General features: G+C 46.4%; 1 protein-coding gene across 1 annotated transcript; it reads left to right on the plus strand.

Annotated features, from left to right (window-relative positions):
- The first annotated feature begins 1,120 nt into the window (after window positions 1–1,120).
- On the plus strand, window positions 1,121–9,939 carry LOC134934736 (E3 ubiquitin/ISG15 ligase TRIM25-like). The gene is made up of 2 exons (XM_063930100.1): window positions 1,121–1,482; window positions 7,793–9,939. The coding sequence occupies exons 1-2, from the start codon at window positions 1,437–1,439 to the stop codon at window positions 9,544–9,546; spliced, it is 1,800 nt and encodes a 599-aa protein (XP_063786170.1). The 5' UTR covers window positions 1,121–1,436; the 3' UTR covers window positions 9,547–9,939.
- Window positions 9,940–15,370: the final 5,431 nt, after the last annotated feature.

The raw sequence follows: 15,370 nt of genomic DNA on the forward strand, positions 1-15,370 counted from the left end.
TGTGTGTATATATTGCATGGTGTAGTAGTGTATGTACTGGGCTGTGTGTGTATATGGCATGGTGTAGTAGTGTCTACTTGGCTGGGTGTGTATATATGGCATGGTGTAGTAGTGTATGTACTGGGCTGTTTGTATATATGGCATGGTGTAGTGGTGTCTGTACTGGGCTGTGTGTATATATGGCATGGAGTAGTAGTGTCTGTACTGGGCTGTGTGTGTGTATATATGGCATGGTGTAGTAGTGTTTGTACTGGGCTGTGTGTGTATATATGGCATGGTGTAGTAGTGTCTGTACTGGGCTGTGTGTGTGTGTATATATGGCATGGTGTAGTGGTGTCTGTACTGGGCTGTGTGTATATATGGCATGGTGTAGGAGTGTCTGTACTGGGCTGTGTGTGTGTGTGTATAGTATATATGGCATGGTGTAGTAGTGTATATACTGGGCTGTGGGTGTATATATGGCATGGCGTAGTAGTGTATGTACTGGGCTGTGTGTGTATATATGGCATGGTGTAGTAGTGTCTGTACTGGGCTGTGTGTGTATATATGGCATGGTGTAGTAGTGTATGTACTGGGCTGTGTGTGTATATATGGCATGGTGTAGTAGTGTCTGTACTGGGCTGTGTGTGTATATATTGCATGGTGTAGTAGTGTATGTACTGGGCTGTGTGTGTATATGGCATGGTGTAGTAGTGTCTACTTGGCTGGGTGTGTATATATGGCATGGTGTAGTAGTGTATGTACTGGGCTGTTTCTATATATGGCATGGTGTAGTGGTGTCTGTACTGGGTGTGTGTATATATGGCATGGAGTAGTAGTGTCTGTACTGGGCTGTGTGTGTATATATGACATGGTGTAGTAATGTCTGTACTGGGCTGTGTGTGTATATATGGCATGGTGTAGTAGTGTCTGTACTGGGCTGTGTGTATATATGGCATGGTGCAGTAGTGTATGTACAGCGGTGTGTGTGTGTGTGTGTGTGTGTGTGTGTGTGTGTGTGTGTGTGTGTGTATGGCATGGTACAGTAGTGCTCCTACTGGTAGTATGAGCCACAGTATAGTCACTGATGGTGACCTGCTGCTACTGACCTCTCCTACTTGTGGGGTCAGCCATGGTATAGTCTGCCTGCTGTGCCCCAGGTGTATGAGACCAGTTGCTGCAGCCACCAAGCTCCCTCTTTGGCATTTAGAACCACTTATTGAGCATTAGTCCAGGCCCAGTGCTACCCACTCAGCAAAAGGATGTAGAGCAGGGAGGCGCCAGGCTAGAGGTTCCATGCTGCTGCCGGCTGCTGTGACAGGCAGCGGTGCAGGCAGCTTTAAGCATCCTCTCCCCCCTACTTGGCTGTGACGGCACAGTGTGCACTGTGCAGGAGGACAGGAAAAGGAAGAGGAGCAACATAGAATGAAGGAGCGCAGCTACACGGGACCAGGCTGATGAGGAGGAACAGGAGGATAAGCATCTCCAGCCAGACTTCCTTAGGTAAGAAGATGGAAAGAGTGAGTGAGCTTGAGAAACTGTGTATGTGTGTTTGTAAATGTGTGTATGTGTGACTGTGTGGGAATAATATGTGTAAGTGGCACTACTACAGGGGGCATTACATGTATAAATGGCACTACTATAGGGGGCATTATGTGTATAAGTGGCACTACTAATGGGGGCATTATGTGTATAAGCGGCACTACTACTGGGGGCATTATGTGTATAAGCGGCACTACAATAGGGGGCATTATGTGTATAAGTAGCACTACTAATGGGGGCATTATGTGTATAAGCGGCACTACTACAGGGGGCATTATGTGTATAAGCGGCACTACTACAGGGAGCATTATGTGTATAAGCGGCACTACTGCAGGGGGCATTATGTGTATATAAGTGGCACTACTACGGGGGGCATTATGTGTATAAGCGGCACTACTACAGGGGGCATTATGTGTATAAGCAGCACTACTACTGGGGGCATTATGTGTATAAGCGGCACTACTATATGGGGCATTATGTGTATAAGTGGCACTACTAATGGGGGCATTATGTGTATAAGCAGCATTACTACTGGGGGCATTATGTGTATAAGCGGCACTACTACAGGGGGCATTATGTGTATAAGCGGCACTACAATAGGGGGCATTATGTGTATAAGTGGCACTACTAATGGGGGCATTATGTGTATAAGCGGCACTACTACAGGGGGCATTATGTGTATAAGCGGCACTACTACAGGGAGCATTATGTGTATAAGCGGCACTACTGCAGGGGGCATTATGTGTATATAAGTGGCACTACTACGGGGGGCATTATGTGTATAAGCGGCACTACTACAGGGGGCATTATGTGTATAAGCGGCACTACTACTGGGGGCATTATGTGTATAAGCGGCACTACTATAGGGGGCATTATGTGTATAAGTGGCACTACTAATGGGGGCATTATGTGTATAAGCAGCATTACTACTGGGGGCATTATGTGTATAAGCGGCACTACTACAGGGGGCATTATGTGTATAAGCGGCACTACTACAGGGGGCATTATGTGTATATAAGTGGCACTACTACAGGGGGCATTATGTGTATAAGCGGCACTACTGCTGGGGGGCATTATGTGTATAAGCGGCACTACTGCAGGAGGCATTATGTGTATATGCAGCACTACTACAGGGGCATTATGTGTATATGCGGCACTACTACAGGGGGCATTATGTGTATATGCGGCACTACTACAGGGGGCATTATGTGTATAAGTCGCACTACTACAGGGGGCATTATGTGTATAAGTCGCACTACTACAGGGGGCATTATGTTTATATAAGTGGCACTACTAGAAGGGGCATTATGTGTATAAGCGGCACTACTACAGGGGGCATTATGTGTATAAGTGGCACTACTACAGGGGGCATTATGTGTATATGCGGCACTACTACTGGGGGCATTATGTGTATAAGCGGCACTACTACAGGAGGCATTATGTGTATATGCTGCATTACTACAGGGGGCATTATGTGTATATAAGTGGCACTACTACAGGGGGCATTATGTGTATATGCGGCACTACTACAGGGGGCATTATGTGTCTATAAGTGGCACTATTACAGGGGGCATTATGTGTATAAGCAGCACTACTACTGGGGGCATTATGTGTATAAACGGCACTACTGCAGGAGGCATTATGTGTATATGCGGCAATACTACAGGGGGCATTGTGTGTATAAGTGGCACTACTACAGGGGGCATTATGTGTATATGCGGCACTACTACAGGGGGCATTGTGTGTAAAAGTGGCACTACTACAGGGTCATTATGTTTATATGCGGCACTACTACAGGGGCATTGTGTGTATAAGTGGCACTACTACAGGGGGCATTATATGTATAAGTGGCACTACTACAGGGGGCATTATGTGTATATAAGTGGCACTACTACAGGGGGCATTATGTGTATAAGCAGCAGTACTACTGGGGGCATTATGTGTATAAGCGGCACTACTGCAGGAGGCATTATGTGTATATGCGGCACTACTACAGGGGGCATTGTGTGTATAAGTGGCACTACTACATGGGGCATTATGTGTATATGCGGCACTACTACAGGGGGCATTGTGTGTATAAGTGGCACTACTACAGGGGGCATTATGTGTATATGCTGCACTACTACTGGGGGCATCATGTGTATAAGCGGCACTACTGCAGGAGGCATGTGTATATGCGGCACTACTACAGGGGGCATTATGTGTATAAGTGGCACTACTACAGGGGGCATTATGTGTATATGTGGCACTACTACAGGGGGCATTATGTGTATATAAGTGGCACTACTACAGGGGGCATTATGTGTATAAGCGGCACTACAACTGGGGGCATTATGTGTATAAGCGGCACTACTGCAGGAGGCATTATGTGTATATGCGGCACTACTACAGAGGGCATTATGTGTATATAAGTGGCACTACTACAGGGGGCATTATGTGTGTAAGCGGCACTACTACTGGGGGCATTATGTGTATAAGCGGCACTACTACAGGAAGCATTTTGTATATAAGTGGCACCAGCATTGTGGGTATTATGTGTATAAGTGACACTACTACAGGGGGCATTATGTGTACAAGTGGCACCACTACAGGGGGCATTATGTGTATAAGTGGCACTACTACAAGGGGCATCAGTGTTCTCCCCAGAAATTTTTCCAGCCGAGTGGCATCAAGAAGTAGCTGGGTAGGGACCTTCACAATAATAACATAAAATCATGACCATATTGATTTAACCTTGAGATCTTTATATATGAATTCTCTTCTTCTTAGAGGCCCAGTCGTCTGCAGCTTTTTCCTAATCAAAGTCTGCAGGATCTGGTCCCTCTAGTGGAATAAGCGTCAGGTTATTTAGGGCGCTCTGCTTCCTCCGGTTCCTTAGACGGGTTTTCATTAGTTTTAGAGTAGAAAATGCTCTTTCACATTCTGCTGTCCGTACAGGTGCAGGTATGGTCAATTTATTCAATTATTATAAATTTATAGTTTGCAGGGGGCGCTGATCACCCTGCACCATCTCCCTGCGGGTGACTGCGGTTGGTTCCTCCTGCCCTCTGAGGATCAGGGCTACATGGGAGCAGACAGAGCACTGATGGTGAGCTTGGTGACAGTCAGGGAATGTATTAGACTGTTAGCTCCGTGGGTCACAGGATTAGAGCTTGTAAGTAGAGCAGATTTGTAATAAAAAAAGTGCAAAATATGCTAAATTGCTAATTCTCAGCTTAATAAATGACTTTTATGGTTTCTGAATAATCAGACGCTTTGAGATTGGGGGCCTGGGCTTGCTGGTGTGGAGAGTTCCCACCCTCCCATAGTGGCATGGCCAGTCATATAATAGGCGTGGCCGCGTCCCTGTCCCATTGCCAACTCCCCCCATGTGGCTAAAACGGCTGCCGTGGCACTACAGGGGTTAATCCTCGTGTGGACGGAGACCCCTGTCCCACATGGGTTCTGCAGCGCCCAATTACAGAGTACATAAACGAATAATCAGAACAGGAAAACAGTGACGGAAACAGTTACAGTTAAAGACAGTATAGGACAAGTACAGGGTAAATAAGCGTAGCTACACCAGTAGACGACACTGACATAAGTATTAGGTGGAAGAAGACTGCTGGATGTGGTGCAGTTGAAGATTATTAAAGTAAGAGAAGAATAAACACATGAGGGAAGAGGGCCCTGCTCGTGAGAGCTTACATTCTAAAGGGGAGAGGCAGACGGACAAGGGTGACACAGATGGGGTAGGCAGAGAGCCTGGAACAGAGGCAATGAAAGTTGACTGGGTTTGGTGAAGAAGTGGGTCTTGAGAGCCCGTTTGAAGTTCTGTAGAGAGGTGGAGAGTCTGAGGGGGAGAGGTAGGGAATTCCAGGGAAGTGGTGCAGCACGTGAAAAATCTTGGAGATAGGAGTGGGAGGAAGTAATCCGTAGGCAGGAGAGTCGGCGTGCATTAGCAGAGTGAAGAGGACGGGTGGGAGTGTAAAGGGAGATAAGGTCAGAGATGTAGATGGGAGAGGAGTGGGTGAGGGCTTTGTGAGTGTGAGAAGCTTGAAATGGATTCTGAAAGGGAAGGGAAGCCAGTGAAGGTCTAGTAAGAGAGGAGAGGTGGACGTAGTGCGTTTGGTGAGTAAGAGAGGAGAGGTGGACGTAGTGCGTTTGGTGGGGATGATGAGCCGGGCAGCAGCATTGAGGATAGATTGGAGTGGAGAGAGGTATGTGTCAGGAATGCCAGTCAGGAGGAGTTACAGTAGTCCAGTCTGGAGATGACCAGTGAGTGAATAATGATCTTAGTGGCATCCTGGGTGAGAAAGGGTCTGATCCTGGAAATATTTTTGAGATGAAAATGGCAGGTTTGTGAGAGGTGCTGAATGTGTGGTTTGAAGGAGAGGGAGGAGCCAAGGATTACTCCAAGACAGCGCACTTGGGGTCTAGAGGAGATAGTAGTGCCATCAATGGATAATGAGATTGTAGGAGGTGAGGTTATGCGGGAGGAAGGGAAGATGATCAGCTCAGTCTTAGGGTGTGTACACACGGTGAGATATTTTCTTGAGATTTTGACTATATAGTCAAAATCTCAAGAAAAGTTAGTGCAGATAGCAAGGTGAAAGTCACCTTGCGATCCCGATGCGCGGTCCCGCCAGGTCGGCATCGCAAGAAAAGCTAGACTGTGCAGGCAAGTCACTCCTTGCTAGATCGATGTACTATCTAGTTCATCTCACATGTCAATGACAGCTCACATAAGCCAAAATCGTACATAAGCCAAAATGGTAAGCACACATAGTACATATCTCAAGAAAAGTTACTCAAAATCTGTGCTGTCCGGGCTCCGGGGAGTTCAAGGGAAATCGCAAGTAAAAATCGGACATAGCAAGGATCTCACCGTGTGTACACACCTTTAGACATGTGAAGGGTAAGAAAGCGCTGGGACATCCAAGAAGAGACAGCAGAGAGACAGGTGTACATACGAGTGAGGAGAGTGGGGGGAGAGGTCAGGGGAGGAATGGTAGATTTGTGTGTCCTCACCATAGAGGTGATATTGGAAGTGAGAAGAACTATTGAGGTCACCTAAAGAGGATGCGTAGAGAGAGAAAAGGAGAGGCCCAAGAACAGAACCTTGGGGGACACCTACAGTTAGTGGAAGTGAGGGGGAGGTAGAGTCATGAGAGGAGACAGAGAATGAACAGTCAGAGAGGTAGGGGGACAGCCAGGAGAGGGCAGGGTGGTCCACAGTGCCCAAAGCAGCAGAGAGGTCAAGAAGAATAAGCAGAGAGCAGACACGTCCATTTGTCAGATCTTGGAGGCTTGTCGGATGCAAACAGCTGCAGGTACTGGTAATGGATTCAGCTTCCACAAATCAGTTGGCCCAACAATTGCATTTCTGAGACTTGTGGTTTTACAAAGACTTATCTATCAATGGAGACTGTGGACGGTATCCTACTAGCAGTAGTACTTTACTACTGCTAATAGGATTGGTGGGGGCGATACCACCACTTATTGGATATTATGGCACGTCAAGCACAATCCATAATAAGCAGCCGCCGGAGCTGCGATAACACATGGAATCAGGGACGTTAAAAACTGCCTCTTATTGGATACCACGATAAAGACCAATTATGATATCCGCCCATTTTTAACAGCTGAAATTGCATTGGGGCTACTAGGATACCCCCCGGTGTATCTACTGTGGACAATATGTAATGCCAGGTCAGTTTTACCTTGTAAATGATTGGCGCTTTAAAAACACGGTCATACTCGCAGAAGAGAGGTTCCAACCTTCACGAGAACCTCTAACCGATCTTTCCTAAAGAGGCTTATCATTACCTTCTTCCTTCTTCCAGAGGGTGAGTTTCTTATAGGGGTGTATATTGTGCTATTAGGACTATACTATTTATTACATTCTATTATATTTTATGATTGCTATTAAAGTGAGAGGTACTAACTTTATAACATTAAACGTGTCTTGATCTTTTACTGTCCTACCAGCGTCATACACACTTTCTACAAGCCCAGTTCCACATTGTCTATTTTTGTTGTTCAAGGCACCATGGAATACACATAGCATCTTCAGTTTCCTGACCGCTGTGACCATGCCACCCCATTGTGGAGTCCACCTGATCTCTTAACTTCCATGTGCATGCTGTTCATTTATGTGTGTCCCACAGTTTATAATAGTCTATAGGTATAACCTGAGTGACAGCTCAGCCTCGCCCTGTGTGCAGAATGTGACCTCACCGGTATCGGAGTGTCCGAAACTAATACTTTCATTTCTCTCTCCTGCTTCCAGGGATGGCGTCTGCTGATCTGAGACAGGAACTGGACTGTTCCATCTGCCAGAGCATGTATACAGATCCTGTAACCCTGAGATGTGGCCACAACTTCTGCCGGGACTGCATTGATCGTGTGCTCGATATACAGCAGGAGAGTGGAGCTTATTCCTGTCCTGAGTGCCGAGCAAAGCGCAAAAGACGTCCTGGACTGATACGGAACATTCCTCTGTGTAACATAGTCGGGAGGTTCCTAGAAACTCTGCCAGATCAGGAGGACACTGGGATCTTCTGCTCTTACTGTATTCACTGTCCTGTACCCGCCTCTAAATCCTGTCTGCATTGTGAGGCTCATCTGTGTGATAATCACCTGAGAGTACACAGCAAGTCACCAGAACACGTCTTATCTGATCCCACCGCTGCCCTGGGGAACAGGAAATGCTCCGTCCATAAGAGGATCCTGGAGTATTACTGCTCTGAGGACGCTGTCTGTATCTGTATGTCCTGCTGTCTGATTGGGGAACACAAAGGCCACCAGATGGAGTCACTGGATGAGGCCTCTGAGAAGAGGAAGGTGAAACTGAGAGATGTCCTGCAGAAATTGTCCATAAAACGAACAGAAGCTGAGAAAAGAGTCCAGAGTCTGCAGGAGCGGAGGAGAGAAGATCAGGGAAAAGCAGCTGGTGTAATAGAGAGAGTCACTGCCCTGTTTAGTGACATCAGGAGACAGCTAGAAGACCTGGAGAAAAGAGTCCTGAGTGAGATCTTCAGGCAGGAAGAGCACGTTTCACTCTCAGTCTCTGATCTGATCCAGCAGCTGGAAATAAAGAAGGACGAGCTGTCCAGGAAGATCAGTCACATTGAGGAGCTGTGTAACATGTCTGATCCAGTGACTGTCATACAGGAACCAGACACAGGGGACTTTTGTGATACTCAAGTTAGGAAGAGACGTCATACACAGGTCCATGATGGTGGAGATCTGGATGTGGGTCTGATCTCAGGGACATTACACACCTTGTCTGATATAATAACAGGGATAAATACAGGGATCTATGTGCAGGAACCAGCAGACACATCACTGGATGTAACCACAGCTGTTAAAACAGAATCAGACACAATATCAGGCACAAATACAGGGATCTCTGTGCACAAATCTACAGACACATTGCTGGATATAACCACAGCTGTTAAAACAGAATTGGATATAATAACAGATATAAATACTGGGGACTATGTTCAGGAAGCTACAGACCTGCTACTGGATGAAATCACATCTGGTGCTAAGATACAGATATCAGATGATGGGAAAACTGCAACGCGGAGTGATATAATCCAGAGGAAATCAAAATACAGATTTCAGTATCCCCAGGTGATAAGCACCAGGGAATTCTCATCAGGGCGGCATTACTGGGATGTGGATGTCAGTAAAGCCAAGTGGAAGGTTGGGATGTGTTACCCCAGTATAGACAAGTGTGGGCGTCAGTCAGAGATTGGATATAATAACAAGTCCTGGAGCCTGTGCATGGAGTATAATTGTCAGTACTTAGTGAGCCATGATGGTATAGTGGACGTGTTAGATGACAGTATCCCCTGTGACAGAGTGAGGGTATATCTGGACTATGAGGCAGGACTGCTGTCCTTTTATTCTCTGTGTGACCCCATCAGGCACATATACACCTACTCAGCCACCTTCACTGAGCCCCTCCATGCTGCAGTATTTGTTAAGGAGGGTTGTATAACTACGGGCTTGATACAGACTCTCTCGCAGTCCTGATTTGGTTGCAAGTGGTTGATATTTTCTGGGATGCGCATGCTCTGAGGCTGCAGGGCACAAGAGCGGTGACGCCACTGATACCCCAGAAGCAGTGCCCCTGGATGTTGTAGCACGAGTTACATGATTCCAGCATTTGGACGAGGAAACGTTCCTTGAAACGGAGAGGGGAGCGTCTGTTATATGCGCACTTGTTCTAATATAACTTTTTGATAAATTAGAAGTTAAAAAAAAAAACTTATTTCTAGAATAAATTACAAATAAACACCAAAATGTAGGTAACAAATTATATAGAAATAAGTGTTTATAGTAAAGATAAATTGTTAATATAAATAAAATATTGTTCAACTGCGAGTTTATATGCCGCCGCCTTTTTACGGTGATTTTGTATATTTTCAAATTGATGAATAAAGAACTCCAAAATCTTTCTACACCTAAGTTGCATTTATTCCGGGAATAAGAGTGAGGGTGCCACACTTTAGTAATGGTCCTTATTACTGAGTAATTGTTAGTATTGGAGCGATGCGTTTGGTGGAATACTCTCATAGCTGATTAGCCAGTAATTACTAATAGGCGCTGTGGCCAGCTCCCCGCATGCGGCTAATATCGGCCGTGGCAGTGAAGTGCTGCAGCAACATGTAAAGAGATGTACGGTGCCATATTTAAAATGTACTGTTGGTGCTAGGTGCTGTCAGCCTTCTGTATTACCATCGCTAGCACCGGATGTTTAAAAGTTTTTATTATGTATGTCGCAGCGCAGACGCACTTCGACGACTATGGCAAGGTAATATTTCAAGTAGTGGCACCAAGAGAAGTCAATGTTAAACTTTATTGCAGCTTGTTAACCAGCGGTGCGCCGCACACGGGACTCTCCCGGAGGCCCAGCGTTGCAGGGAGGCAGTGAGCCGCTGCAGTCAGGAGTTCAATCCCAGGGTTGCAGAGCTAGGAATGGCTGCATGATGGGGGGAAAGGGGGAGCCTGTACCCCTGGCACTGAGAAGGGCAGTAATGAGCACTCAGAGCCGAACTGAGTCCCATGGCTCAGGTGGGCCACTCAGATTGCACCGGGGGGAAGTGTACAGGAAGCTGCCTGCTGGCGGAACTGTGACAGCCGGCTCCCAGTGCACGCTTCCGGGAAGTGAACACTTGGTATGTTGTGCTGCGTCTCAGGAAAGCTCCGCAGTGTTGCATGCTGCAGGGCTGTGAAAACAGAGCCCAGCCCTGAGCGCTGTTCACGGGGCATAAAAAATATAAAGTACAAAAAATATACACTGCTCAAAAAAATAAAGGGAACACTAAAATAACACATCCTAGATCTGAATGAATGAAATATTCTTATTAAATACTTTGTTCTTTACATAGTTGAATGTGCTGACAACAAAATCACACAAAAATTATCAATGGAAATCAAATGTATTAACCCATGGAGGTCTGGATTTGGAGTCACGCTCAAAATGAAAGTGGAAAAACACACTACAGGCTGATCCAACTTTGATGTAATGTCCTTAAAACAAGTCAATATGAGGCTCAGTAGTGTGTGGCCTCCACGTGCCTGTATGACCTCCCTACAACCCACACAAGTGGCTCAGGTAGTGCAGCTCATCCAGGATGGCACACAGGGCCGGTTCAAGGGCGCTCTGCGCCCCGGGCAGGAAATGGGGTGTGGCCTAATACAGGGGGCGTGGTCAATTACGCCCCCTGTACATTAAAAGCGCCGCTTGAATGCTGAGCGGTGCGCGATGACGTCATCGCGCACCGCACAGCAAAAGGTCCTCTCCACGAAGGGAAACTAGACGCTATGAGTCTAGTTCCCTTCGTAGAGAGGACCTTTGCTGTGCGGTGCGCGATGACGTCATCGCGCACCGCTCAGCAAAGTTACTCTCCAGGAAGGGAAACTAGACGCATAGCGTCTAGTTCCCTTCAGGAGGCGGACGGGGACGGGGATCGGGACGGGGACGGCAGCGGAGGCGGACAGGGACACAGTGGGCAGCAGTGGCGGATCTTGCCACGGTGCGGCGCCCTCCGGATGGCGCCAGCGCCCTCCGGAAGGCGGCGCCCCGGGCAAAAGTCCTGCTTGCCCGTGGCAAGATCCGCCACTGATGGCACATCAATGTGAGCTGTGGTAAGAAGGTTTGCTGTGTCTGTCAGCGTAGTGTCCAGAGCATGGAGGCGCTACCAGGAGACAGGCCAGTACATCAGGAGACGTGGAGGAGGCTGTAGGAGGGCAACAACCCAGCAGCAGGACCGCTACCTCCGCCTTTGTGCAAGGAGGAACAGGAGGAGCACTGCCAGAGCCCTGCAAAATGACCTCCAGCAAGCCACAAATGTGCATGTGTCTACTCAAACGATCAGAAACAGACTCCATGAGGGTGGTATGAGGGCCCGACGTCCACAGGTGGGGGTTGTGCTTACAGCCCAACACCACGCAGGACGTTTGGCATTTGCCAGAGAACACCAAGACTGGCAAATTCGCCACTGGCGCCCTGTGCTCTTCACAGATGAAAGCAGGTTCTCACTGAGCACATGTGACAGACGTGACAGAGTCTGGAGACGCCAAGGAGAACGTTCTGCTGCCTGCAACATCCTCCAGCATGACCGGTTTGGCAGTGGGTCAGTAATGGTGTGGGGTGGCATTTCTTTGGGGGGCCGCACAGCCTTCCATGTGCTCGCCAGAGGTAGCCTGACTGCCATTAGGTACTGAGATGAGATCCTCAGACCCCTTGTGAGACCATATGCTGGTGCGGTTGGCCCTGGGTTCCTCCTAATGCAAGACAATGCTAGACCTCATGTGGCTGGAGTGTGTCAGCAGTTCCTGCAAGACGAAGGCATTGATGCTATGGACTGGCCCGCCCGTTCCCCAGACCTGAATCCAATTGAGCACATCTGGGACATCATGTCTCGCTCCATCCACCAATGCCACGTTGCACCACAGACTGTCCAGGAGTTGGCGGATGCTTTAGTCCAGGTCTGGGAGGAGATCCCTCAGGAGACCATCCGCCACCTCATCAGGAGCATGCCCAGGCGTTGTAGGGAGGTCATACAGGCACGTGGAGGCCACACACACTACTGAGCCTCATTTTGACTTGTTGGATCAGCCTGTAGTGTGTTTTTCCACTTTAGTTTTGAGGGTGACTCCAAATCCAGACCTCCATGGGTTAATAAATTTGATTTCCATTGATAATTTTTGTGTGATTTTGTTGTCAGCACATTCAACGATGTAAAGAACAAAGTATTTAATTAGAATATTTCATTCATTCAGATCTAGGATGTGTTATTTTAGTGTTCCCTTTATTTTTTTGAGCAGTGTATAATGTTGTAGCGCATTGCAGCCATACTGCAGTGCCTGGATATGTAAAACCTGGTGCGCACAAAGTATATATGTTATCAGGTAAAACAGTGTAAAATACATTTAAAATGATCTAAAATGTATTTTAAAGGTAAACTACACTTACTGGTATCCCTGGTGGTCTAGGGGGAAACCAGAGCTCGCTGTGGGCTGATGTGTCCCCTAGCACCCTCCAAGGAGAACAGAATTGCTTTTGTTATGGTCTCCTCCATGAAAATAGCATGGGAATGCAGATTCAATTCTTGCCAAGCCAGCCAGCTAAACAGTTAAGGGAGCCTGAATGGACACCAGCTTGGTGAGCAGGAGACTCTGGTGACCCTGGTTGCCCATCTCTGGAGTTTGGAAGAGGCTAGAGGTGACAGGCTTGGTCCCATAGCAAATTCCTGGAAATAGTTTTGGAGAGAACTTTTTTCCACCCCAGGCAAGCAGGCACCTGGGATGTGATCAACACCGCAGTTGGGTCAAGGCATAGAGAAGGCGTAACTACCCCCTGCGGTATTATGTGTTGGTTTAAGATAAAAAAGAAGCCTGCATGCCACAGTGAGATATACACCATCTGTGACATGAAGAAGTGTATTACCTCTGTGAACATCTGTATGCTGTATCATCCTTGCAAAAGGGAAGAGTCTTTTTAAGACTATTTGAGCAATTAACATCTTGCTTTTAAGACAGCTGCCTTTCATCTTGTGACCAACAGGAATGTGACAAACATAATCCCATTCTCCAGCTGTTCTGGGTTGAGTCCAGTATCTCCAAGCTATGCACACTGCCAGCTGCCATGCATGGCCTGGTCAATAGAGAGTGACCAATGGGGATCAACCAGTCAGCATCATGTTCATGCATAAACAGTAGCAAGCGGTTCCATGGCCGGTGGTACTGGAAGCAAGATTCCCAGGCTCTGCACAGTAGGTGCAGTCCTCCATCCAGTGGCCTGAGGAATTATTTTCTTCTCTATGAGAAGTTACAGTCACCTGTGTAATCAGGTGTATATGATTAGTATATAGCAGTAAGATACAGCACAGGTGTATCCTCAGCGTGTGTAGTGATGTCACAGTTACCTGTATAATCAGGTGTATATGATTATTATATAGCAGTAAGATACAGCACAGATGTATCCTCAGCGTGTGTAGTGATGTCACAGTTACCTGTATAATCAGGTGTATATGATTATTATATAGCAGTAAGATACAGCACAGGTGTATCCTCAGTGTGTGTAGTGATGTCACAGTTACCTGTATAATCAGGTGTATATGATTATTATATAGCAGTAAGATACAGCACAGGTGTATCCTCAGCGTGTGTAGTGATGTCACAGTTACCTGTATAATCAGGTGTATATGATTAGTATATAGCAGTAAGATACAGCACAGGTGTATCCTCAGCGTGTGTAGTGATGTCACAGTTACCTGTATAATCAGGTGTATATGATTATTATATAGCAGTAAGATACAGCACAGGTGTATCCTCAGCGTGTGTAGTGATGTCACAGTTACCTGTATAATCAGGTGTATATGATTATTATATAGCAGTAATATACAGCACAGATGTATCCTCAGTGTGTGTAGTGATGTCACAGTTACCTGTATAATCAGGTGTATATGATTATTATATAGCAGTAAGATACAGCACAGGTGTATCCTCAGCGTGTGTAGTGATGTCACAGTTACCTGTATAATCAGGTGTATATGATTATTATATAGCAGTAAGATACAGCACAGGTGTATCCTCAGCGTGTGTAGTGATGTCACAGTTACCTGTATAATCAGGTGTATATGATTATTATATAGCAGTAAGATACGGGACAGGTGTATCCTCAGCGTGTGTAGTGATGTCACAGTTACCTGTATAATCAGGTGTATATGATTATTATATAGCAGTAAGATACAGCACAGGTGTATCCTCAGCGTGTGTAGTGATGTCACAGTTACCTGTATAATCAGGTGTATATGATTATTATATAGCAGTAAGATACAGCACAGATGTATCCTCAGCGTGTGTAGTGATGTCACAGTTACCTGTATAATCAGGTGTATATGATTATTATATAGCAGTAAGATACAGCACAGGTGTATCCTCAGTGTGTGTAGTGATGTCACAGTTACCTGTATAATCAGGTGTATATGATTATTATATAGCAGTAAGATACAGCACAGGTGTATCCTCAGCGTGTGTAGTGATGTCACAGTTACCTGTATAATCAGGTGTATATGATTAGTATATAGCAGTAAGATACAGCACAGGTGTATCCTCAGCGTGTGTAGTGATGTCACAGTTACCTGTATAATCAGGTGTATATGATTATTATATAGCAGTAAGATACAGCACAGGTGTATCCTCAGCGTGTGTAGTGATGTCACAGTTACCTGTATAATCAGGTGTATATGATTATTATATAGCAGTAATATACAGCACAGATGTATCCTCAGTGTGTGTAGTGATGTCACAGTTACCTGTATAATCAGGTGTATATGATTATTATATA

This window comes from Pseudophryne corroboree, chromosome 6, assembly GCF_028390025.1.
Source record: "Pseudophryne corroboree isolate aPseCor3 chromosome 6, aPseCor3.hap2, whole genome shotgun sequence".
Classification (NCBI taxonomy): domain Eukaryota; kingdom Metazoa; phylum Chordata; class Amphibia; order Anura; family Myobatrachidae; genus Pseudophryne; species Pseudophryne corroboree.